We start from the raw sequence: 26166 nt of genomic DNA on the forward strand, positions 1-26166 counted from the left end.
CACTCTTTCACTTTCGGGGGGATTTAAACATCCCCCCGATATTTTTTTTTAGTTTTTAGATTTTTGTGCACCCCTGGGGACTGTCCCAGGAGTGCACAGACCTCCCCCTGCCCCCCAAGTGCCCCCGAAGTGCAGATATAGCGATCCGCACGGAGGGGGCAACTTGGCTATTAGATATAGTGATGGCTGAGACAGAGAGGCTAGAAAGGAGTTATCTTGTGCCTGATGCAGGTGTCCAAGGTATAGCACGTGGATGGTTCCTGTTTTGGGACTAGGGCAGGTCCTCCCTGGCCTCCAGCAGGGGGTGGGAGGGTAGGGCTTCCAGCTCCAGGTTGGGAAATTCCTGGAGATTTGGGAGTGGAGCCTGAGTCAAACAGGGACCTCAGAGGAGTACAATGCCATAGAGTCCACCCTCCAAAGCATTCATTTTCTCCAGGGAAGCTGATCTCCATAATCAGGAGATAAGCTGTAATTCCAGGGGATCCTTAAGTCCCACCTGAAGGCTGGCATCTCTAGCTGAGACCCAGTGTGAGATCAGTATCCATTTCATGCCTCTTTGTGGTACCCTTGGGGGGGTGGATATCATTCCTGGAGTCTATGGGGCCTTGAAAGCACTAACCCACCCACTGCTTTCTTGCCAAGGATGTTTAATGGAAGTTGACCAATCCAAGCACCTGAAGGTGGGGATAGCTTCACTCACCCCAAGGTTATAATACAGTTCCCAATAGAAAAACCATGATGCTGTAACCTGCCTCCTTGCCTGGGAACATCCTTAAGACCATTCCTTCACTCTGGCTTCCCATTCTTCTTCTTCCATTGGCTGGCTTTCCCTTTCATGCCTCTGCTCCTGGATCCTCTCCCACTAGCCAGCCCTCTCCCATTTCCATTTCCTCCCTTTTTATAGCCCCAGCTCTTCCCCAGTTCTCTGTGCTAAGATCCACCCTCCTCATCTCTGTCTACTCCTCTGTAGACAGATCCTCCTCTCTATAGCCACACCCTGCCTTAAACCACTTGGGCCCAGAGAGCCGTTGGTCCCTCATCCAGGCTCGCCAGGGGTCTCTACCTCTTCAGACCCTCCCTGTAGCAGACTGCCAAAGCTGCCCTGCTGTTGAGGCTACCCTGGCTGCATCCTCCTACCTCTGGTCCTCCCCTGCTCCACCTAGGTGAGTCTTGATGCTGGGCACAGAGGTGGGTGACTCCCATCCCATCAGGTGGGGTTGTTGCCAAGTAGTTTGCCACACTCCCACTTCCTGAATTCACCAAAGAAAAATGCCCTGTCCTCAAGCTGATCAATCACCTATTGGTGTACCACTTCTAAAAGCAGAACACTGCTTCATATCTGTGGAAGGATATGGAAAGACCTAGAAGAAGCACCATATTTAAGGTAAAACAGTGACAGGTTTTCTTCACAGAGTACATAAAAATGGATGATGACCCACTTCCAAACTCAAATTTTATATGCTGAAACCCTCTGCGTGGTTTGGTATGCACCCAGCATCTGTCCTCTCTTTGGCAATGATCTCAAAAGCTGAAATGACAGCTTCATAATATTCAGTATCCCCCCCCCCCAATTAATTTACTCCCAGGACCTGTCTGAGAGGAACAGACTGCTTTATAAAAAGAGATTAAATCCGATAATAATTCCATTTTAATTTATGGAACAATTGTTCTGTTTATCTTGTCATGATAACAGATTACCATTTTTGCAAACGGATTTTGCATTCGTCCTCATACAGCAGGGATGGGAAAAGAACAGGGGGAAAAAACATAACCATCACAGTGAGGGTACTGCTGACTCAGCACAAATTGGGAAAGTATGTAGTGATGGACACACATAGACAGCTTTAAAGGGGGGTTGACAGATTGATGGAGGACAGTTCTGTCAGTGACTGCTGGCCATGGTGACTAAAGGGAACCTCCATGTTCAGAGGCAGTAAACCTCTGAATTCCCAGCACAAGAAGGGGTTTTGGCCTTTAGGCCCTGTTTGTTGGCCCTCCAGAGCAACTGTGTGAGACAGAAGGCTGGACTAGATGGGCCACTGGTCTTATCCAGCAGGACTCTTCTTATATTCTTATTACAACTACTGATAAGGAAACTGGGGGGGGGGGGACACTTCTTGTGTGAGCATCATATGATAGATGCTCATAAACCTGAAGCAACTGGGTGTGAGTTTCCATAGTATTGAAAACAAAACTTGCCTTTTTTCTCACTATGATCTCCCCCCACCACCACCCTATTGCCAGATGCCTGCTGTGCTTTATTTCACTCAGGTAAGTCTCAAGTGCCATAAAATATTAAAAACTCCAATTCAGAGAAAGTTTGCTCTGTTTCTCCGATTAGAATCAGTGAGACATGTTAGCTGTAATTTTCTTAAGACTCGTTAATTATAACAGGACTTAAGCATGATACATGTTTCTTTGGATCAGGGCCAGAATTTTGTGAGCAGGCTTAAGCCAATTCAATTCATTTATGTCCTGTTCTATTAAGAAGGGGTTTCTATGTAACTTGGCTGTTATAAGTGGCATGTCATTGAAGGAGTCTTAATTTTATCTACAAAACCAAAATGGAATTCCTTAATGTGGATCAGCAATGCTTCTGGTCATTTCTATCATTCTTGACTCCGTCTATCATTGATGGAAGCAGCAGTAATGGCTAACATTCCCAAATCAACACAATGAAAATGTGTCTGATGAATTTACCATGGCTTCATTTTAATTCATCTATGGTGTCTATCTCAAAATAAAACTGCTCGATCTTCCTGACATCTATTGAAAGTCCCAGTGGTGGCTACCTTGAAAAAGTGATGTAAAGAGTTGCACTATTAATCTACATCTCCCAATTGAATGATGCCATCTGTATAAGTGAACAATCTTAGGTTTAGATCATGAAATGTCAAGTGTTCTTTTTATACCAAAACCTTGGTTTAATTTCCAAGCAATTCTTCAAGCTTAAATACTGTGCTTTGTCACTGTAATTAACTTCTTTAAAAGTACAAGGAAGTTTAATTGTGTTCACCTTCCCACTGCATTAAGAAGAAGCACTTTTAACTGACATGGGGCACAATGCAGTGGAAATTATACACCACTCAACCCCCAAAGTAATCAACCCCCCCAAAGTAATCATGTGGTCTTATGCATTTTGTGCATTTTAACTTCACTGATTTCAGTAAGGCACATAAAGTACCAGCAAGCATTTCTGCACATGGATGACAGTGTAGTCTCCTCATATCAGGGGTCATTTCGTAGAAAAAGAGCTAGGGGAACTCATTAGCATAACTCATTAGCATATGCCACACACCCTGACATCAGGGGCCCGGCGGTGGACCTGCAAGGCCAGCGGGAGTGCGAGGAAGCCCCGCCAAGGCCCTCCCTAGCCCCAGGCAGGCAGGGGTGGGGAGAGGCGGGGAGGAAGCAACTTACCCTCCCTCTTCTCCTGCCTCCTCCTGGCTGAATGAGGGCTGGAAGCGGGGCGGCCGGAAGCAGGGGGCGGGGCTTCGTCATGTGCCCCGCCCCCTGCACCTCACCCGGGGGAACTGCGTTCCCCCGCGATCCCCCCGAAATGACCTCTGCCTCATATACAATATAAGAAAGGCTTCTGAAAATGGTGTTGAATTTTATCCCTTTTTGAGCACTACCACTTAAACTAATATACCATTCCCAGTTTACAGCTTCACTGGGACAATTTCTTCCATAATAGAGCCAGCTGTGATCTGGATAGCCCAAGCTAGTCCAATCTTGTAAGCTCATCAGGGTCAGCCTTGGTTAGTACTTGGATGGAAGACCACCAAGGAAGTCTACGGTTGCTATGCAGAGGCCGACAATGGCAGGCCACCCTTGAATGTCTCTTGCCTTGAAAACCCTATGGGATTGCTGTAAATCAGCTGCGATATGATGGGGGGGGAGAACCAATCACCTACCCTTCTACTCTGAATAATGTCCCCCAATTTTGAACCACACTCAGTAGCAGCTTGATGTCATCCCTGTTTCAGTACCAGGTCCTTGATGCTTTCACAGGCCAGGCTATGCACCCTGCAATGTTCAATACAGAGACAAGGTCTCCCCACTACACCCTCTGTCGATGGTCAGTGCCAAGCAATGCTCCCTCTAAGCTATGGAGTCTTGTGAGCAAAAATTCTACTTTGTGAGATACTGGCATTAAAGTTGTGAGTGAGCGATTTGGCTACAGCATAAATTAGTTTGCCCTGGAGCCATCCTTCCTGAGCTAAGACAAAAATATGTGAGCCGGAGGCTAAAAAACTGTGAGCTAGCTCACACTAACTCAGCTTAGAGGGAACACTGGTGCCAAGGGCCTGCAAATGAAATCAGCCTGGTGTTATGCCTTCACATGTACACAGGAAAACACCTGCAATGTTTAGAATGAATGGACTATCTTTAGGCAACATGCATGACAATCCTTTGAATTTTAGTGGTAATTCGGAAATGGAGAATATCTCCCTTGATCTGCTCCTGGCTGCTAGATTATCTGTTTTAACTGATGTTACATAAAGCTGGTATCCTAGTTACAACTTTCCTATAAACAGACATACAGAAGAGGGAAAAAAGAACTAGATGAATGAGAGATCTATCAGCAGACTCCCACGCGCTCTTTCAGCATTACTGTCAAAGATTGTTCCCTTTTATTAATGGTGCTGTTTCTCACTTGGGGGATTAGCATTGGCTAAGCTAATTACTGAAGTGAGAAAAGAGTAACCAAGATAATAAAAGCTGGAGAAAATGATCAGTTGCCTCCAAGTATCATATACAGAAGACAAGCCGTTCTCTTTTTAAGGTTCTATTTAATAAAACAAGAGAAAATCACTATATTGTTTAGGAACCAACTAATTTATTCAGTTCTTTGGGATAGATTCGAGTCCAGTAGAACTTTAGAGACCAACAAGATTTTCAGGGTACAAGCTTTCGAGAGTCAAAAGCTGCCATCACACACACTAAAGAATCCATTTTCAATCCACTTTCAGTGCACTTCCCAACTGGATTTTGCCAGTTCACACAGGCTGATTTCACACAAGGAGCTGCGCCGCCATCACGCCTCCCTTTGCCTCGTTTCCATTGGACCAATTTCCATTGGTCGAAGCTGTGCGGCTGCATTTTGACCCGTGGCTTCGCCCGATTTCCCCTGTGATTTTCCCCGATTTTCCCCGCGGTTTCGTGATCCTCAAAAAACAGGATGTAGCAGTCTAAAGTTTTTTTGAAGTACAGATAAGCTATGAAGAAAGCCTGAACTTATTTAAGATTCAAAAGTAAATCTTAGTATGCAAAAGGTCATCAGTTATCCCACAGGGGCTCAATGCTCATTCTCTGTTGTTTGATAACATTGGCCTTCTCAGTACTGCACAAGCAAGTCAAATTAAAAATCTAAAACATTTCTGTTCACTTCATGAGAGCGGGAAGGTGGGAAGTATTACGATCATGTTGGCCAGAGTAATACATTTCCTGTCATCAGAAACCAATATTATAGACTGACAGTATTTGGAAAGGGTTATTGCATATAAAATCACTCACTCACATTACTGCTGAAACAATATTGCTCTCTCCTGGAGCAAGTCAGGAAGCAATAATGGAAACTGTTGCATTTGATATTATTTTTATTTCCCCTATACAGCAGTGGCTCACAGATACATCTGACTTACCCTGCAGCCCAGCACCAACATTTACATGAGTTCCACAGGAATGGGGAGGTTTCCATTCTTCAAAAGTGTTTAAAAATGAAAATAACAATTGCTGCCCTACCAAAAGCATAAGTGGTTTTATTTTTAATAACCCATGTTGTTTTTAGAAACAGCACACAGCAGAATGCCCACAAAATTAATATCTTATCTTTTTGCTCCTCTTTCATGTGGATTTTCAAAAATAGCTCCCTTGAGGATTTCCATACCATCACTCTTACGCCATTATTCATGATGCCACGGGAAACCTCTTTGATGAAATCGGAGTGGCATAAGGAAAAAGCACAATCTCCCCCCCCCCCTAAAAAGCAAGGCATTTCTTGTAGCAGAAAATAAAGGACACGGAAAGGAAGGAATGATCATTACTGAGTAAACTCCCTACAGCTCAATTCAGAATTGGGTCAGTAATTACAAGCATCAAAAGAGAGTGTTCAAAATCAACCGACAACAATATTTGTTTTTAAGTGTTCTAAACCAACTCACAGTATAATATGAGTTTCTGCGCATAAACTCAATGCACTTTCAGTTTACTTCTATTTTTGTTCAAGTTCTGAACCTGAGTCACAGCAGACAGAGTTAAACAAACACCACTGAAAGGGAATTTTTAAGGATCCAGAGAACCGTGGACAAATCCACAAAAGGTCATGACTCACGACCTTTGGAGAAAAGAAGATGTGTAATCCTTGAGCTTTTGAATCATGACTCAGACAGCCTCCAAATTCAGAGAACCTATAACGATTCTCCTTTCTCTCCTTTTATTCTGTGGGGGGGGGGACAACAAAGAATCTCTAAGAATGCTGGTGTTTAATACAAATGCATACTGATGACATATTTAGTTAGGTTACACGTACCAGCCAAATGAGCATAATAGGATTAGAAGGAAGAGTATCTATGGTGGAAATAAATGACTGGATGATATTGTATCCCTTTAGGTCACCTAGTGTGACAATGTAATTGACTAACAAAATTTGAGTCCTTAGAATCTTAAAGATGGAGAAGATTTCCAGGGTAAGAGTCAAAACTCCCTTTGTCAGATACCAGCTCTCGAAAGCTTATACCCCAGAAATCTTGTTGCCCTTTAAAGTGCTGCTGGATTCAAATCTTGTCTTCTATTGCAGGCCAACATGGCTACCCACTCTGGAAATCTTGTTGGTCTTTAAGCTGCTACTGCAGAACAGCATGGCTACCCAAGTGAAACTAACTTAACTGACACGAACCATCAAGCCCCTATCATCATTGCATAATGAGTTATTCAGTATCAGCATATCATTCCCAACAACACAAGCCTAACTCTGGGTTAAAATTCTAAAGGTGATTCCGTTCCGGAGGAATCTTAGAAAAGAGAATTAAGAAGTGCAGGGGGTTCAGGCCCCATTACTAGTAAAATTCAAGTCCTCAGTGGCTTTCAGGCTAGCACGTGTCGAGAGGAGCAGGCAATGCGAAGGATAACAGGCAGAGAACAATCCAGAAGTACACATGGATAGCCTAGTGGCTTTTCACAGCAATGAACTGCCTTGAGCTTTGAGCTCTGTAGCACACAGTAGCACACAACGAACTCTCTGAGATTATGCAATTCCAATGTCCAGCATTATATGGTCCCCAGGTCCAGCAATTCCTTCTGGTAGTATCCTTCAGAGTGGGACCTTGATGGTGCAGAGAATCTACATCTACACCACCACAAACACAGACATGCCAAGCCACATCCTAATGCTGGAAAAGGAAACTGGCTTTCAATACATTTTTTTTTAATGCATAGACAAATAAATAATAGCTATGGGGCAAACTTCAACAGGTGTCAGATGTCTAAAATTGATCTCAGCTGCAAGGAGCTGTGGAGAAGCATATGGACTGGGGCCATGGTACTCAGAAATTTCATCTTTACCTCTTCCTTATCCAGTTCTGTTCCCCCAGTTGAAATGCCCCACCATAGAAGAAAAAGGCAGTTGCTTGTATTCTGTCTTTTTTCATACAGGGGCTGAATGGAGCCCACAGGCAGTTTTGATCAGGGAAATAGCACTGGGAGCAGAGTTAAAGGCTGATTTCCCACAAGCTGCTGCTCCGCGCTTGTTCCTCCCTTTTCCCCGATCGTACGTGTCAATTTCACACCATGTGCTGCGGGGCCGCATTTTGCTCCGCAGCTTGTCCCGATTCCCCCCGCGTCTACTCAATCCTGTTTTTTTTTTAGGATTGAGTAGACGCGGGGGAAATCGGGCGAAGCTGCGGAGCAAAATGCGGCCGCGCAGCACATGGTGTGAAATTGACACGTAAAATCGGGGCAAAGGGAGGAACGAGCGCGGAGCAGCAGCTTGTGGGAAATCAGCCAAAGTGTCTCCTTCCCACTGCTACATCCTTGAATCATCTCTGGCTCTCTGGCTGCTTTTTAGTCAGAGATGCATTAAATATCAGAGGATCCAACCAAAGATCCTCAATGCCATGTGGCCTTATGAAAACAGAAAGGAATCTTTGCAAGCCAGAAGCTGGAAATTCATCTAACAATATCTCAAAGCATAAAGTCCTCATCTCAGTATCGTTCTGCAAGATGTGCCAAGTGCTCATGATTTTCCAGAAAGTGTGGTTCCAGCATGCTAAAGTTTGTCAGACCATATGAAGTATGTAGTTTATAGCAAAATAGCTTTACCTTGAAAGGCAATGGTTCTTCAGTAAGTGGGCTAACAGGAAGGGAATTGGTGCTGCTGGCAGGACTCATATCGGCACTCTAAGAGAGAGGGGGGGAGAGGGGAAAAAATAAAGTCTAGATCAGCATGGGAGAAATTAACATTGTTTTGACACTGTTTATGAGCACACTGTTGTTGTGATCCTCTTAACATGGAAAAATAAAGAAACGACACATCATCTAATACAACTGAGAGAAAACAAATGACATAAAAATGGTAAATAATACAAGGAAAATGCCCTGCAACTGTTTAATTTTTTTTCTTGATGTGTTTCTATAAACAACATCAGAAGCATTTCCATAAAACAGTGAAAAAATATCTGAAGGAGTCACATTCTGAAAAACATGAACGCTAAAAACACACAGCCTTCTTAACAGAGCCCGAAAAGGGAAAAAAATATGAACAAATCCCAAAGTTCAATGCAACACGAAATAGTGTGGTCAAACAAGATTAATGGGGAACAGCAGCACAAAGGAATACAGAACTTTTCAAGTTTAAACAAACTTTAAAATTCATTGCTGGCCCGTTTTGGAGATGAATTATGCAGAAAAGCTTTCATGTGATACTGCTTAATACTGAGTGAGACCACTGCTCCACCTAGATTAGCACTGCCTTCTCATACTGGACCCTGACTTGGACAGCCCAGATTTGTCAGATCTTGTAAACTCAGCAGGACCTTGGCTTAGTACATGTATGGGAGACTACCAAGGAAATCCAAGGTCGCTATGCAGAGGCAGGCAATGGCAAACCAATTCTGAACGTCTCTTGCCTTGAAAAACCTATAGGGTCACCATAAGTCGGGCGCAACTTGACAGCCATTTCCACCACCACCTCATACTAGTAACAGTGCTCCAAAGTCTCAAGGAGAGAACGGTCTTTCCCATACCCGAGATACTTTAACTGGAGCAGCCAAGAACATAACCTGGGACCTGTATGGAAACAATGTGCCCTCCTGCACAGTTCCTATTCGGTTCAATGGAGTGGGTGCAGAAGAACCTCTCTGCCTCAGTAAGAAGCTGCAATTAATGCAGAATGCTGAGCCTAGACTGCTGGTCAGGGCAGGTAATGGGAGCATATGACCTTGATAGTACAGCAATTACACTGGTTACTGATCTGCTGCCAAGCCCAGTTCAAGGTACTGTTTTTGTCCTTTAAAGACCTATGTTGCTTGGCATCGGAGTATCTGAAGGGCCATCTTCTACAATATGCCTGTGCCTGAGAATTAAGATCATAGGGAAAGGCCCTTCTGTCCTGTCAATCAAAGAAGTTCATTTGGTGGGTACACGAGAGAGAGGGCCTTTTCAGGGGCAGCCCCACTGTGACGACCCCTTCTTTGGGGAGGTCTGGTTTCCCTTTAAAATGTTCTTTTTATTTTGTTTTACTGGGTATATCTGGCTGCCTACAGGAAATTTAAGGCTTTCCAAACCTTTATAATATAATATTTCTATCACTGGGTAGGTAGGTCGAGGTTTTAGGCTTTCATGAGGGTCTATGTGTTTCCTGAGAAATTATGTCTTTCAGAGCTGGCAGACTTAAATAAAAGATTTATTGATATAATTCGTACATAACAGGATAGTACTCTGTATCTATGAATGGGTAAATACTGAACAATTCCAACTGGTTTTTCTCACACTTTTCTCTCACACTGTCAGGGATTTTGGCATGTAACTTTGTAACGCATTACTCAGGGTCATCTAGGTTTCCTATTTCATTCCCGTCTGTCATTCAGACTTTTTATTTTTCTCTTTAACTTTACTTTCTTGTTTCCTTATACTTTCAACTTTTCTTCATACACAAAACTTAACTCTTGTATCACACACCATACTGTCTCTCTCTAAGACTTCAGAACTAACTTATCCCACACAGGGATGTGTCTCACTCCTCTCATACACAGAACTTAACTAACTCTCTAACTGTCTTTTTCAACTGTCTAAACTGTAACTCTTGACTGACACACATTTTCTAAAACCCCTCCCCCTTTCTGCCAATCACCCATCACACTCACTTGCCTGTTTCAACCACTCTAGACTATCGTACAGCCATGCAACCAAACTTTTAAAGACACACACACACAGTTAAACATGAAATCATTACACCCACAAATGTGGAACAACCTCCCCAGGGTGGGTGCGCCTGTCCCTCTCACTTTCAATCTTTAGGAGACAGCTGAAGGCAGTTTCATTTAAGACCACATTTGATTAATTTACTAGAAGTCCTAAACTGTGATTCCAAATTTTTGGTTTTTAAATGGATCTTATTTTATGTATTTTATCTAAGCTGCCTTGAGCTCCATGAGGGAGAAGGGCGGCTAATAAATGTTTTAAATAACTAAAAAATAAAGATGACTCACGCACAACTTGTGACCCGCCCAGAAGAACTCAGCCCACCAGCTCATCAAGAGCTCTCTTGGTTTTACTCTGTGCTCAGTGCTGGAGTTATCAAGTGCCTAGAAGGTGGGCTATACTGTCCTTGGTGAATTATACGTTGTGTGGCTGGCTTAAGAATCACAAAGCAAACCTACTCAGTGCAAGTCTGCGTTTTAACTCCACAACGGTTACAAATACATCTTTGTGAAAATTTAAACTGAGTGAAGAGTGATCGCCTCTGACTCATAAACTTGGATCGTTCAAGCTGCAGCATCTTGCCTTGAACCTCCCCCCCCCCCCCCCGGAGAGGACAATACAGCCACACTAGATAATTGTGCCATAAAATATGTGCAGTGACTTGAATATCAGTCCCCCAGATATGGCCAATTTTGTTTGTAACAGCTGCTTTTCAGCAAGAGCGTGCAGGGCTATGATAGCTGGCAGATACTGACTTCCCTCAAGATCACTATCAAAATTTATTGATCCGAGAAGTTAACACTGGCAGAAAATATCTTCACTGGATATTAGAAGCAAGAGAAGAAATAAATCTTGATAACTAAAGAAAGGAGAAGACAATCTGTGTACTTCACAGCTTTTAAAAAAGGGGGGTGAGTGAATCTTATTTTCAACTTATTTTCAGGGTGATTGCTTCAGCTATATCGTTGGCTATTAAACTTGGTATGAGTTGCATATAGCTAAGAAATGGGATGTGACTGAATAAGTGCTTCTGTATATAACATTCCAAATTTAAATGGAAGCGTATATGATTTCCTTGGATTCTTGTGTCATCTGCTTTGCTCCCATAACCTGGCTGAAGTAATTAAAAAAAAAAAAAAGATGTCAGTCTACAGATTAATGATACTGAGGCCCTGTTCATACGAGGCGTTTTGTGCCGGGAGGGGGACGGAACGGGGGCGGAGCAAATGGGCGCGATCCCACGGCAACATCTGGGAATCGTTGCCTGCCCGTCCCTGATCCGTCCGTACCGCCGAAAACGCGCACTAAAAAAGAACCACCTACCTGGGTGGTTGTATCCATTAGAGCGCCGCAAGCCGGGCCGTGGGATCGGCCGGCGCGTCTTTGCGCCGGTGCATCCCGGCCCCCTGCCATACTGCACATGCTTGAGCATGCACAGTTCGGCAGCCTCCTTCTCCCATCCGACTCTTCCTCCCCGGCATCTGATCGTGCCGGGGAGCGACGCGCCACGGCTCAGAAGATCTGTGGGATCCCGCTGCAGCGTTCTAACTTCGGTGCGGCTCACATTAGCAGCAGATCAACCGTCCTTTTCCCAGCCGTGTGGCAGGGGCCTGAGTTGCCCAGATGCAGAGTCAAGGACACACTGCTGATTTGGGCCCGTTCCCATATTATGTGGCAGCAAACCTGGGTTTGCCCCTATGTCTATATTCAATAGGAAGCTTTAGCCAGTCCCGACTAGTCAATTAGCACATGTGCATGATACACGCATTTGTCCCGTACATGTTAAAAAAAAGTTGCAGCTAGTGCAGAATGCGGCAGTGTGGGTGTTGACAGCAACGCCTGCGCAGGCACATATCCGCCCGGTGCTGAGCGACCTGCACTGGCTACCTATTGAATTCCGGATCCATTTCAAGGTGCTAGTACTTACCTTCAGAGCCCTATATTGCAGGGGCCAGCATACCTTAGACCGCCTCTCTCCATATGAGCCCCGTAGAGCACTAAGGTCCATCAATCAACATCTTTTGGTGGTCCCTGGCCCTAGGGACGTCTGATTTGCCTCGACCAGGGCCAGGGCTTTTTTGGCCCTGGCCCCAGCCTGGTGGAATGAGCTCCTGTATGAGATCAGGGCCCTACAGGATTTATTACAATTCCGCAGGGCCTGCAAGACGGAGCTCTTCCGCCGGGCTTTCGGTTAAGGTAGTGGGCGTCCCCCTTCTTTGGCTGGTCTGCATCTGTAGCCTGGGTCTGAGATTCAAAATTTTATAGATCTCTGGAAAATTTAATTTCTAGTACTATCAACCACTGAGATATCTGGCTTTTTACTAGAGTTGTATGGCACATATGAGTTATGTTATTTTATATTGTGTTTTAAATGTAGATTTAATTGTATTGTACTTTTATACTGTTGGAACCTGCCCTGAGCCCGTGAAGGGGAAGGCAGGATATACATCCAAAAAAATGCTATGTGTGAATTGGCCCTATAGAATTAGAACTGCAGCATTATATCAGATTATATATATTCTTTCAGTACATTTATGCTGTTCAGGTGGGACTGCTTGTCTCATGTGGCACCAGAAATGTTGCTTTACAAATAAAGAACATTTAAGACAATGGCTGAATACAGACATTGCACACCACAATGGTTTAATAAACTATGGTTAGTGTGATTGAATTCTGGCCACTTGGTAACTATGGACGCATGAAGCTGCCATTGGTCACTCAAGGTCAGTATGGTCTACTCTGACTGAGTCAGGGTCTCAGGTAAAGGTCTTTTACATCACCTACTACCTGATCCTTTGAACTGGGGAATCATCAAGGATTGTACCTGGAACTGTCTGCCCACAAAAAAAAGTGCTGACGCATGGCCCCTCTCCAAACTGTCAAACTCCCCAAGTCTGTCAAACAAGGATATGAAACCATGCTTTGAAGTTGATTAATTAACCACAGCTGGTCTTAATGCAGGATATCCAGGATCATCCTGGCTAGCTGGTGAAACCACTTTTTGCAGCTCCCTGGCTACATAAACATCTGGCCAGAGCAAAGGTGATGAAACTAGCATTTCTTGAGGCAAACCTGGACTAAAGTGATTGGCAACCAAATCTTGTTTTCACATACTTATCATGGTTTTGTGCTATATCTGAACCAAGCCACAGGGGGCAAATTTCCTTCCAAAGAGCAAGCACCAGAAGATGAAACACATCTTTGAATGGGCCCAGTATGTATTCTGCTCTAAGCCTGCCAAAACTTGTATCACTCAGTGACCTGTAGCCTGTATACAGGTTTTATATGCATTTTTTTCTTTACCTACCATATCAAGAGGCTGGTATTGACCTTTAGAGCCCTGTATGGCCTGGGACCAACATAATTTAAGGATCACCTTCTCCCATATGAACCTACCCAGTCACTCTGATAATCCTCAGAGGCCCCGCTTCGGTTGCCCCTGTTTTATGGGGGGGGGGAATGTTCTGGAGGGCAAATCAGAGTCCCTGCACTGTACCAGGGACCAAGGCTCCAGCTATGGTTCCCTGGGCCAGATATGGGTGAATGGGGTGGCGGCAGTCCCACTGAATGAGAGGCAAAGACAAAGGCTTGCACTATGTTCTACTTTATTGAAATGTCTCTCACTTAAACAAAAAGGGGAAAAAAAGAAAAAAAACTTAGCTCAGAGCATTTAAAACACTGTACACATATCACCATATAATAAAGAGATCTCTTGGCTGTCTAGTCTGAAACCCAACGAGGCGTTCCAAAAAGGCAGCCCCTAGCCTCAAATTCCATCCTTTATACCATTTTGTTGCTTTGTGTTTCTAAAGTGGGTGTCAAAGAAGGAGGAGATATATGTGATCCTAGGAAGACGCTGCCCATCAAAAGCATCATACCCTGTATTCCCAACCTTGGGTTATCCGGCGGGTCAGATAAGCATGGTCCTCAATCTATGGAAGTTTATAGAACAAGATGGCACTGTATGTTTTAGGGGATGGAAACAATGTGGAGGTCACAGCTTTCCTGGACATAGAGATGCAGGGTGTGCCAAGCTGCAGTGATTTCTGGGATGGAACCAAAGTCTAATGCTGCTAGTATGGAGGCTCAATCCTCCTTAAGAGTTATATTGAACAAAGCAGAAAATCTCATCTCTCCATTCACACCAAATATTCTGCCACACCCTACCCTCTAGGGTTGCCAAATGTTACTTACCTCCTCGGCGGGGGACTCCCGGGTACCTTCTGGTACGCGCAAAGTGCGCGCGCCATATCTACGTCACCCGGATGTGATGTCACATGCTGTTTTCCCCTCAAATGGCTGTGGCCCCGCCCCCAGCGTGCGACGTCACATCCGGGTGACATGCGCGCGGGGGTGGGGTTTCCCCCGGGCCCAATTTTTGTCGTGTCAAAAATCGGGTCGCCAAAGCGGGGGATTCCCCGCTCCCCCGGCCCCATTTCGCAACCCTACCACCCTCTGAGGCCAGACAGGCAGCAACCTGAGAAAGGGCCTTCTCCGTTGTGGCACCAAAACTTTGGAACTCCCTTCTCAGGCGATTCATCTGTCTCCCTCTCTGCGTCTTTTTGTTTGGTCTGGCACACCCTTGATAACGGTATTGGCCCAACGTCTAGCACTTTCTGTTTATGTGTTGTTCATTGAATTTTATAATTTTAGCCATTTTTATTATTGTTCACATGTTTTAATGTTCTTATGTTAGACACCTTGTGGACGCTACTGGGTGCAAAGGCAGCAAAAAAATGTTTTCAATAAATAAATTTCAGTGCAGGCTTACGTATGGTAATTGTAACACCAATTTGTGACATGAGAATCAAGTATTAAAACATGTGTGGACTAGCACAGTTATTCTGTCATCTGCAGTTAATAACAGAGGACAAGAATATGAGTGCGTACATGTTGAGTCTGTCAGAATGTAGCCCAAGGTAAACTTGACTGAAGCTGACACTGATTCCTTTTTTACATGAATATTTAAATATATATTTATCTTTTGAGACATTGGGCATCATCAGTAACAGCTCATAACCTCCCAAAGAAATTTCTCATCAATCTCTATGACACTACACTGGAAATGCATTGAGAACTGCCTATGTAATGCATTTGTTAACAAAATGCTACACAGCAAATTAGAATTTTGTCGGTCTTTTGTTATTTGCAAAATATGCTACAGCAGGATCTCAGCTTCGTCAATAAAAAAGGATACATAATACATGTACTGTAGGGTGCCGTACACACTCTGCAAGAGCAATTTCTCCTTGAACAAAGGGGTTATGTCATATATAAATGTCTGGCCCGCTTGCTTTCGTATTAAAGTACTAGGAGGATCAGAATGAAGGCTCCGCCGCTAAATGTTAAAATGACCTGTCAAAAGTGGTTCCATACTTAAATCACAAAGGGCCTTTGGAGAAACAGATGAAGCAGTGAGAATAATTGCAGTCACAACATTTAAGACGTGCAAAATGGCTCGTTAAAAGCTCTGGTGAAATATGCTGCGACTCAAGGAAGTTAATTCTTTTCTGAAAGCTTTTGAAAAAACAAAGCGTAACCTCCATGCCACATCTCCTTCTGGTGTTAACAGGCACAGACATCACTCACGACTTTTATAAATGTGAAAGAAGTCAAATTCCACACTTTAAAAAAAGAAGCAACAAAGAAAATGATTGCATATCAGGCATATGCATGTGTCTATACGTACGCTGTGATGGATTTATCAGCACATACAGGAAGAAAGGAAAATAAAAACACAGCAGGTTCCCAGTGAAGCTGCTTTTAAAAGTGCTGGGATTTAAATTTAAATTTGTGATACAGTAGTTATAGTTTGAGCCTAACTCTATGTACTCAGAAGTAAACACTAATGATTTTGATGGGATTTACTAACCAAACCTTGCCATTCACAGATTCATAACTTGGAATTTCACTCATTCACGGTCCGATCACATAGGGTTGCCAGCCCTGGGTTAGAAAATACCTGGAGACTTTGGGGGTGGATCCAAGAGAGGGCGGGGTTTGGGGAGGGGAGGGACCTCAGCATGGCACAATGCCATAGAGTCCACCACTCAAAAGCAGGCATTTTCTCCAGGGGAGCTGATTTCAGTCAGCTGGAGATCAGTTGTGAAAGCGGGAGATCCCCAGGCCCCACCTGGAGGCTGGCAACCCTACGATCACATGATGTGGTCCACAGCCACTTTTTACTCTCACTGTACTATCCTGGTGATCATTCCACTATCACATTTGGAAATGTGGTAGTTTTGCTATCGGGAGGCAACAGACAGACCCCTGCCTCCTAGTATCCACACACTTCATCATTTGTCATGATCCCGAGAATGGAAAACCCCCCCCCCCCCCACAGATGGTGAATGTCTACTGTTTACATTAAATGTCACCACAGTTTTTAAAAATCCAACTTAACCAGCACTAAAAGACAGACAAGATAACAAACACATATGAATAACTGCAATTCTGCACGATCCTAAAAGTACCTTCATATTATAGAAAGTGAATAATTGAAAACTTCCTTATTTCCATCCCACTGTCTGAACTGTGGAGGTCTTGAACCTTTCTCTCTCTCTCTCCTTAGCTCTTTTGAAGAAGGGCAAGATAAAAATGTAGTAGATAAAGCTATACCAAGACAGAGATGTGCGTATGAACATGTAGGGCATGAACTTTGGTGGCACAATCTCATTTGTGCTTAGGGTCACCAGGTCCCCCTGGCCACCAGTAGGGGAGGGTTGTTGTTTTTTGCCAGCTCCAAGTTGGGAAAATCCTAGAGATTTGAGGGTGGAGCCTTGGGAGGACAGGGACCTCAGTGGATATAATGCCACAGAGTCCATCATCCAAAGCATTCGTTTTCTCCAGGGGAACTGATCTTTTTACTCAGGAGATGAACTGTAATTCCGGGGATCCCTAGGTCCCTCCTGGAGGCTGGCCTCTCTTACTGTGCTTGACTTGTGACACACTTGTCAAAAATGTGGCTTTAAGCCATTTCAAGTGTGTGATTGAAAAAAAATCCATCGTTGATTAACAGAGCACCATTCCTATCCTTGCCAAGCAGCATTTCTTGGTAGGCGACTCAGATGACTCCTCTCCATCTTCATAGCAGAGGACGTTGGTGGTCCCTACACCCTGGAAACTGTGCCAGGTGCAAGACATTCCATTTCGTTAACTTCACCATCTTACATTTTTGACATATGGGGCTGCTTTTCTGCCGATGGCCCGTAGCTAATGCAATACAGTCCCGATCTATACTTCATATTCCTTGTAAATGAGAGGTAAGCTGTGTTACAGACCCTAATTTGGTGGCACAAATGAGAACTGCCCAGAGGCAACTCTAATTATTACTGGGATTTGGGGATGGCTCCAAGCATTGCAGACGAGCACTTTTTGGATCTCTCTTCAAAGCAATATCAAGTCAAGCCTTGGGGAAAACAGAGCCAGAATCTATCCTGGCATCCTAATTGATTTAACTAAGCCAAATATAGTCAGACAATCATTTTTAAACAATAATTATCCTTTGAATTTTTGACATGAGCTAATCACCTAGTGTCGAGTGCAGCAGAAATTAGCACCAATACACAGGTGCATGTGTTTCATTCTGGAAGTGAACTTTTGTTTTCATTTGTGTCATAGAAAATATCAAAATAATAATAAAGAAGATCAGCAGGAAGGTAACCAGGCCCTAATTTACATTGCCTATAAATTGTTATTGATAGCTCAATAGCTAGTTTACCATTGGGGGAAAAAGTGACTGATGTGTTGGTAATCAGAATAATCAGTTATCCAGAGACACTGCTGGATGGCAGTAAAATACTGTTATGTTTAGAAGCCAATAATGATAGACAGGATTAATATGAACAGGGATCATGGTTGCCATTTATTGCCTTGTGCTGGGTGAACCCATGTGTTTCCACTCTAAAACACAATTATGGCTGGATAATCAATTGAGCTATTTATATAAGCCCCCAGGTTAGAATCAATTAGCTTTTCATTAGGTGAGAGTGCATGATGCAAATATATATGGAAAAAAGCCACAGTATTAGACAAGTTAAGGTACAATTGCAAGAGATGTGGGAGGTCCATGATAAAATCTCCCACTGTATTGTTTAAGGTTAAAAAAGAACCATGGGGTGCCTGGTTTGGATTTAGACCAAATCACAGGAAATGGTGTTTTAACTCTTTTGCCCATGCAATTTTCTCCCTGAACAGTTAGCCTTGATAGCAGAACAAAAAGGGTACTTGTCATTTTCTTCCTACAATACCTCCTGGTAGGGGGGACCTATTTCTATCAAATAAATGATGTGTGGTGAGGGTATAGCCACCAATCTCTCTACACCAAGGCCCCAATTCCAGAAGAAGTGTCCACTGCAGCTACCTTTTAGACTTAAAATACATTGGGAGGTCTGATATTGATTTTTCTACACTGCTCAAAGATAATGATTGATTTTGAACATTCAGGGCTGAAAGTATGTAAGTCACAAGGTAAGTAATGAGAGTAAGCCAGGCTATGTATTGTCCACAGGTAATACAGAGTAGGGTGTAAGGCTATCAAAAGAGGTTTATAAAATTTTGCACAGGGTAAAGAGAATGGACAACCTTTTCCCCCTCTCCCAAAATACTGGAACTTGGGGGCATCCAGTGACATTTATGGGCAGTAGATTCAGGATAGACAAAAGAAAATACTTCTTTACTAAATGAGTAATTAAACTATGGAATTTGCTGCCAGAGGATGTATGGCCACAGAAATACATAGCTTTGAAGGGGGGTTAGACAGACTAAAGGGAACCTCCACATTCAGAGGCAGTAAACCTCTGAATATAGGGTTGCCAAATCTTTTTTACCTGGCGGCGGGGGGCTCCTACCCGGCGTCTTGAGTGCGTGTGCGCACCGCCTGGATGTGACGTCATAACGCTGGGCACGCTGGGGGCGGGGGCACAGCCATTTGAGGGGAAAACATAAACCTCTTTTGATAGCCATTTGAGCGGGGACGGAAATCGGGCCTCCAAAGCGGGGGGAAATCCGCCCCCCGGGGGGACTTGGCAACCCTATCTGAATACCAATGCTGAGGCAATACCAGGGGAAGGCCATAGCCTCTATGTCTTGTTGTTGGCCCTCCAGAGTAACTGGTTGACCACTGGACGAATAGGCTGCTGGACTACACAGACCACTGGTCTGATCCAGTAGGGCTCTTCTAATGCCTTACATCTCAGTAGACCTGCTTAGGGTAGCCGTGACCAAAAAAAGCCCTAGAAAATGTCCTGCCTGCACTCCCTTGTCATTTCCCCTGATGGAGGAGGAATCATGGCCGGTTCCCATGTCAGCAACTGCACAACTTAGCCCGACTCTCCTGGGAAAGAGGGAAAGTTGAAGGGGTGGCGGCCAAAGATAGACTGGGTGGTTAGTAGGAAGAAAGAAAGAAGCAGGATAAAGGTGGAGGTTATGAGGAGAGGGGACAGCAAGAGGAAACAGTGGATGTAGAGGATACAGGGAGAAATGTGGTGCACCCTGCAAACCTCTGTGGGTCCCCTGCTTGGTGTAGTGCCAGTTTGGTGTAGTGGTGAATTGTGCGGACTCTAATCTGGGAGAACCGGGTTTGATTCCCCACTCCTCCACTTGCACCTGCTGATGTGACCTTGGGTCAGTCACAAGCTCTGGCACAGCTGTCCTTGAAAAAGAGCAGTTTGTGTCAGAGTTCTCTCAGCCCCGCCCACCTCACAGGGTGTCTGTTGTGGGGAGGGGAAGGGAAAGGAGTTTGTAAGCCGCTCTGAGACACCTTTGGGTAGTCAAGGGCGGGGTATAAATCCAATCTCTTCTCTTCTTCTTCTTCTTCTTCTTCTTCTTCATTCTGTTCCCAGAGACAGTCATTCTACTGTGGGGGCTGTTGTTCCTGTCCTTGGGGAGTGCAGTCCTAAAAACATCCACTCAGATGTATGTCCCTTTTTATTCCACATGCTTACTCCTAAAAACAAGCCTCATTCTACTTGCAGACACCAAATTTGACACATCTGCTTGTTTTTCTTGACCTGTCCTTTTTTATTTGCCCCTTTGCAGTAAGTACATCGGTGTATTTCAATGGAGCCCATTCAAAACGACTGGCATTTGTGGCTCTCATTACTTCCAATGGGCCTTCTGAGAGCCCTCGCAGCCAACAAGTTCCGAAGGAGTTTTGACACTTGCCGCGCCAACAAACTAACCATGGATTTGGGTCACCACAACCTCTACCACTGATTATGTAAGTCTGCCTGATGAACATCACAGAACCCCTGCTCACTATTAGAGAAATGTGGGATGAAGCCGGCCTGCAACTCTTGCAACACGGGAAAAACAACAACACACCCTCTAACTCTGTGCTAGAAAAGGTCTACAATTCAAGCTGCAAACAGTCTATGAGCAGGAGTTTCCACACCTGGGATACACAAATTTGATTAACATTGTATTACCTTTGTCATTCATGCATTGTACAAATGCTTCAAATGTCTTAGAGATAATCAAGATGTCAGCAGTCAAGTTTTCAAGATACTGTGCAGACACGAGACTTGCTCAAATAAATGAAACATTTTTGCAGCTGTGTTTGAGGTTCACAGCTTGAATCTCTAATTTCCAGCACTGTCCCTAATATAGCACCTTCCCATAGCTGTCTAAGGTTGAAGAGAAACCGAATTACTGCTGCTTCAGAAACTCTCATATTCTTCCTCTGAACATGTAATTGCTTCAGAATCTATTATAGCCCCTTAATGCCTTATATGGAAATCTTGACAGATCCAGCCATATCACTGAAAATGAAGTTTTCCTCAATTAATAGCTTCATTGTTACAAAATCACAATTAAGATTCTAGTTCTACAGGACTGTGAAGATTCTTACCCGACTCTGAAAAATAATTAGATTTATTTCCATTACATTCCTGATTTCATTTTTGACAATCATTCACCAGGTGTTAAAATATTGTGATAGACATACAACAGACCTGAAATAAATTCCACTGTGTGATCTTGGCACAGTGATAAGAACAATCTGGTCATATTTTGGCACCTAGAAATTTAAAGAAGAGGTAAAATCCTCCCTACCGTTTGGCATGATGATTGTCTTCCCAAATGGTTACAAACAGAGGAAGTTGTTAATCCTTTGCAAATGGCAATCTGTACTCATTGTCAAGCAGCCTGAATAACTCAGACTAGTCAGAACTTGTCAGAGCTAGTAAGCTAAGGAGGGTTGGCCATGGTCAGTACTTGGATACAGGGGTCATTTCATAGAAAAAGAGCTAGGGGAACTCATTAGCATAACTCATTAGCATATGCCACACCCCCTGACATCAGGGGCCCGGCGGTGGACCTGCAAGGCCAGCGGGAGTGCGAGGAAGCCCCTCCAAGGCCCTCCCTGACCCCAGGCAGGCAGGGGGGGGGAGAGGCGGGGAGGAAGCAACTTACCCTCCCTCTTCTCCTGCCTCCTCCTGGCTGAATGAGGGCTGGAAGCGGGGTGGCCGGAAGCAGGGGGCGGGGCTTCGTCATGTGCCCTGCCCCCCTGCACCTCACCCGCGGGAACTGCGTTCCCCCCCCCCCGAAATGACCTCTGCTTGGATAGGAAACCACCAAGGGAGTCCAAGGTTGGCATGCAGAGGCAGACAATGGCAAACTACCTCTACTTATCTCTTGCCTGAGGGGTCACCATACATCAGTAGCAACTCATCAGCACTTTATTATTGCTGTTGTGGTTGTTATATTCTGTCAAGTCACAAGGTTACCAGAGGAGACTGCAGAAGTTTAAATTTTCTGACATCTCAAAATTTAGTACACAACATGGAAAAAAAGAAAAGAAAAAGAAATATTCACTGTATACAAATGACATGCTCAAGCCACCTTACTGTGACTTTACTGTGCAAAATCATAATTAAGACACTGAGCCTCAACATGAATTAATATTACAGTGAATTCCCTAAGCTGTTTAGAGGAAGGGCAGGATTAAATGTTCTAAATAAACAATGAATGTTCCTTCTTGACTATGTCTTGCCTACCAATCACACACATTTCATTTATGCTCTAGTAAAATGTACTCTCACCATGTGTCCATAGAGCAGAATAATTCAATGCAAAGAAAAGGAAAATAATGCAAAAAAGGGGGGGGGATCATGGGATTATCTACTGGCACAAGAAAGTCAAATCTAATTCAAGAGGGAATTGGATAGGCATCTGGAGCAGAGGTCCATCAGTGGTTATTAGCCACAAGGTATAGATAGGAACTTCGGTCTGGGGCAAGTGATGCTCTGTATTCTTGGTGCCGGGGGGGGGCAACAGTGGGAGGGCTTCTAGTGTCCTGGCCCCACTGCTGGACCTCCTGATGGCACCTGGTATTTTTGGCCACTGTGTGACAGAGTGTTGGACTAGATGGGCCATTGGCCTGATCCAACATTAGCTTCTCTTATGTTCTTAAAATTGAAACAGGGATTTTTGGGTTGAATCAGCAGGGAGGAGATATTTGAAATAATTCCTAATGCTAAATGGTACAAGAGAGTTTTGAGCTTGTCAGATCTTGGAAGCTAAACAGGGTTGGTACTTGGAAGGGGGGCCATCAAGTCAGACTGTGCAGAGGAAGCCAATAGTATTTTATTTTTTTTATTATATTTCTATCCCGCCCTCCCCGTAAATGGGCTCAGGGTGGCTCACAATTAAGGGCACCATGTGTCAGGTATATAGAACATATAAAAACATATAAAACAAGATAAAAACAACCAGTGATGTTAATCCTTCAGACGAATTTAGATGGCCTACTGTAGATGTAACACAAAGTCCCAGTTCAGTGGTGACCGATCCATCACGATGCTGTGGCTCAGTCTTCATACAGGGCCAACCCACTACCCCATTGTTATTAACGATAATAGTTGGTGGTAGTGGCGGCTCCTAATTAAAAGTCTGGCGGAAGAGCTCCGTCTTGCAGGCCCTGCGGAACTATAAAAGGTCCTGCAGGGCCCTGATCTCCTCCGGGAGCTTGTTCCACCAGGTAGGAGCCACCACTGAAAAGGCCCTGACCCTGGTTGCAGTGAGCTTGCCCTCCCTGGGGCCTGGAATCACTAACCGATGTTGTGACCCTGACTGTAGTGCTCTCTGGGGTATGTGTGGGGAAAGGCGGTCCCTCAGGTATGCCGGACCCTGGCCATATAGGGCTTTAAAGGTAAGTACCAGCACATTGAAGCAGATTCGGAATGCTACTGGCAGCCAGTACAGCACTTTCAGCACAGGCCGGATGTGCTCCCGCCTAGGGGGGCCCATCAAGAGCCTGGCCTCAGCATTCTGTACTAACTGCAGCTTCCGAATCTGAGACAAAGGCAGCCCCCGGGAACTGCTCCTCAGAGAGAGACTTGTTGACAATTTCCCTTAGGGCACCTCAAAACCCCTCGTGGCCCGCTTTGATGAGCCAGGAAGGGCACGGATCAAGGCTACATGTGGTTGAGCGCACAGACACAAGCAATCTGTTGGCTTCCTCCAGGCTGAGCTGGCTAAAACAATCCAAACCCAGAGTCAGAGATGTGCAACGGGCCTCGGGTTCACCTACTGTTTCAACTGTGGCGGTGGAGTGCCAAGACTTTATCTGTGAAATAGCTTGCAAATGCCTTCACAGCCAATATCCAATTCCCTAGCATTTTGCCTGCCCTGTGGCAGAGCTGTTAAAGACCGAATCATTCTAAACACTTGGGCTGGGCGTGAGCTTGCATAAAATTCTCTCTTAGCGGCCTTGGCTGCCATCTCATAGGATCTCATAAACACCCTATAGGATGCTCTTATTGCCTCGTCACGGGCATGACGCCATTGTCTCTCTAGCCGTCTCAGCTCTCGCTTCATTAGCCGCAGCTCCTGGGTATACCAGGGAGCCAGCCTAGAGCGAGTGCGCAGAGGGTGTCGGGGAGCAATCTTGTCGATGGCTGTAGAGACTCGCCTATGCCAGTCCTCCACAAGCTCATCCAACAAGCCACCATGGGGGCTCGGATCCCGCAGAGTCATCTGAAGCCGTACTGGGTCTATTTGGCTAAGCGGGCGAGCTAAAATCTGCTCACTGCTAAACAGGGTCGGGGTGGAACTTTCAGGCCCTTCAGGGTGTGGTGGTCTGACCATGGTACTGGCGATGCAGTAATCCGGTCCACTATCATCCCAGCTGCAAAGATCAAATCGAGCGTGTGTCCGCCCCGGTGTGTGTGGGTCGTTACAGATTGAGAGAGTCCCAGCGCCGCCATGGATGACACTAGGTCCACTGCCTGACTGGAGGTCGCATCATTGGGATGGACGTTAAAATCGCCCAAGACCAACAGTTTAGGGTGCTCCAACGGCCAGCCTGATATGGCCTCCATCAGGGATGGCAAGCTACTGGCCGGTGCATTACACGGTCGGTAAACCAGCCAGATTGCCAAACTATCCTCGGCCTCCAGCACTAGGCCGACACACTCAATGCCCGTGATCTTTCTCTGCTTCTCAATTGCCTTGAAAGCCTCTTGCCAGGGTCACCCATATGTTGGCTGTGACTTGATGGCACTTTGCGCACACACACACACAAGTAGGGCTGCGAGTTCTGGGTTTGGAAATACTCAGAGATTTTGAGGGTGCAGCCTGAGAAGGGAGGAGTTTGGGGACGGGAGGAACTTCATTGGGGTATAGTGCCATAGAGTCCACCGTCCAAAGCGGCCGTTTTCTCCAGAGGAACTGATCTCTGTTGCCTGGAGATCAGTTGTAATCCAGGAGATCTCCACCGAACACCAGGAGGCTGGCAACCTTGCAAAGTTTCAAGACTCTGATATATGTGGCTATAAATATATAGTGGGTGCAGCAGAAAGGGAATAAAGTTGTTTACTGTGTTGGCTGTTCATTTGTAAAACCCTAAAAAGAACAGAGCAACTATAGCAAGCAATGAAAATGAACACACACACACACACACACACAAACACACTTGTTTTTATTTATGTAGAAAATTATTACTGCATAAACTCCCCTGGAGGCAAATATTCATATAGGGAAAATATTAACTTTTTAAAGCTATGAAAATTATCAAGTATCAAAGCATGTTAAGAAACTGAAGATTAGAAGCAAGCCCAAAAAAAGATGAACAGTGATGGACCGTCACAGAATATGGCTACATTTAGGACAAAACAACTAGTTCTTTCTTCTGCAATTAATTCTGAAATTATACCATAATAAGAACTTTGAAAACTAAAAAATAAACCACTTAAAATGCAAAATTTTTACTTACATTAAATGGCAGAGCTTGCAGTTTCTTTCAACAATTTGACACAAAACACCCCACCACCACCACAACCCCACAACTGAAAAAATAAACACACTCCTCATAGAAATCCAAAGGATTAAAACACAGTTTTTCCTCTGGTAGTTAAACCAAAGAGACCCTCATTAATAAAGTTTTCTCAAATCTAATTTGCAGTTTTTGATGCTTACAGGAAAAAAAAAATCCCACTCTTTCAACCATCCAAGATGTTTTTGTAATGTAATCTACTGTCACTAGAGATTTTTATTAATTGCATTGCACAGCACCATCAGTGTGCAATGGAAAAGAAGGAACCAGCGTCCGCCTTGAGAAACTTACAGTTGAAAGACAAACCATTCCATATTTTAAAAAATGCACTAATAAGGAAATTATTGGGTTAGGAATAGACCTTTCTTTATATCATGAGGAAAACTTTCTTGGGAAGGTCTGTGGTTGGCATTCCAAGGATTCCAAGGCATGGTGAAACAGACCTTCCATGAATAAAACAAGGAAGATAT

General features: G+C 44.5%; 1 protein-coding gene across 2 annotated transcripts in view; it reads right to left on the reverse strand.

The window, feature by feature from the left end:
• Positions 1 to 26166, reverse strand: part of CCSER1 (coiled-coil serine rich protein 1) — a 934040-nt gene that overhangs the window by 559376 nt on the left and 348498 nt on the right. For both annotated transcript variants that reach the window (XM_015418598.1, XM_015418599.1), the window contains exon 6: positions 8323 to 8400. In XM_015418598.1, the coding sequence (XP_015274084.1) occupies positions 8323 to 8400 (78 nt within the window). The remainder of the gene's footprint in view (positions 1 to 8322; positions 8401 to 26166) is intronic.

Source organism: Gekko japonicus, unplaced genomic scaffold (genome assembly GCF_001447785.1).
Source record: "Gekko japonicus isolate JY-2015 unplaced genomic scaffold, Gekko_japonicus_V1.1 scaffold387, whole genome shotgun sequence".
Lineage (NCBI taxonomy): Eukaryota > Metazoa > Chordata > Lepidosauria > Squamata > Gekkonidae > Gekko > Gekko japonicus.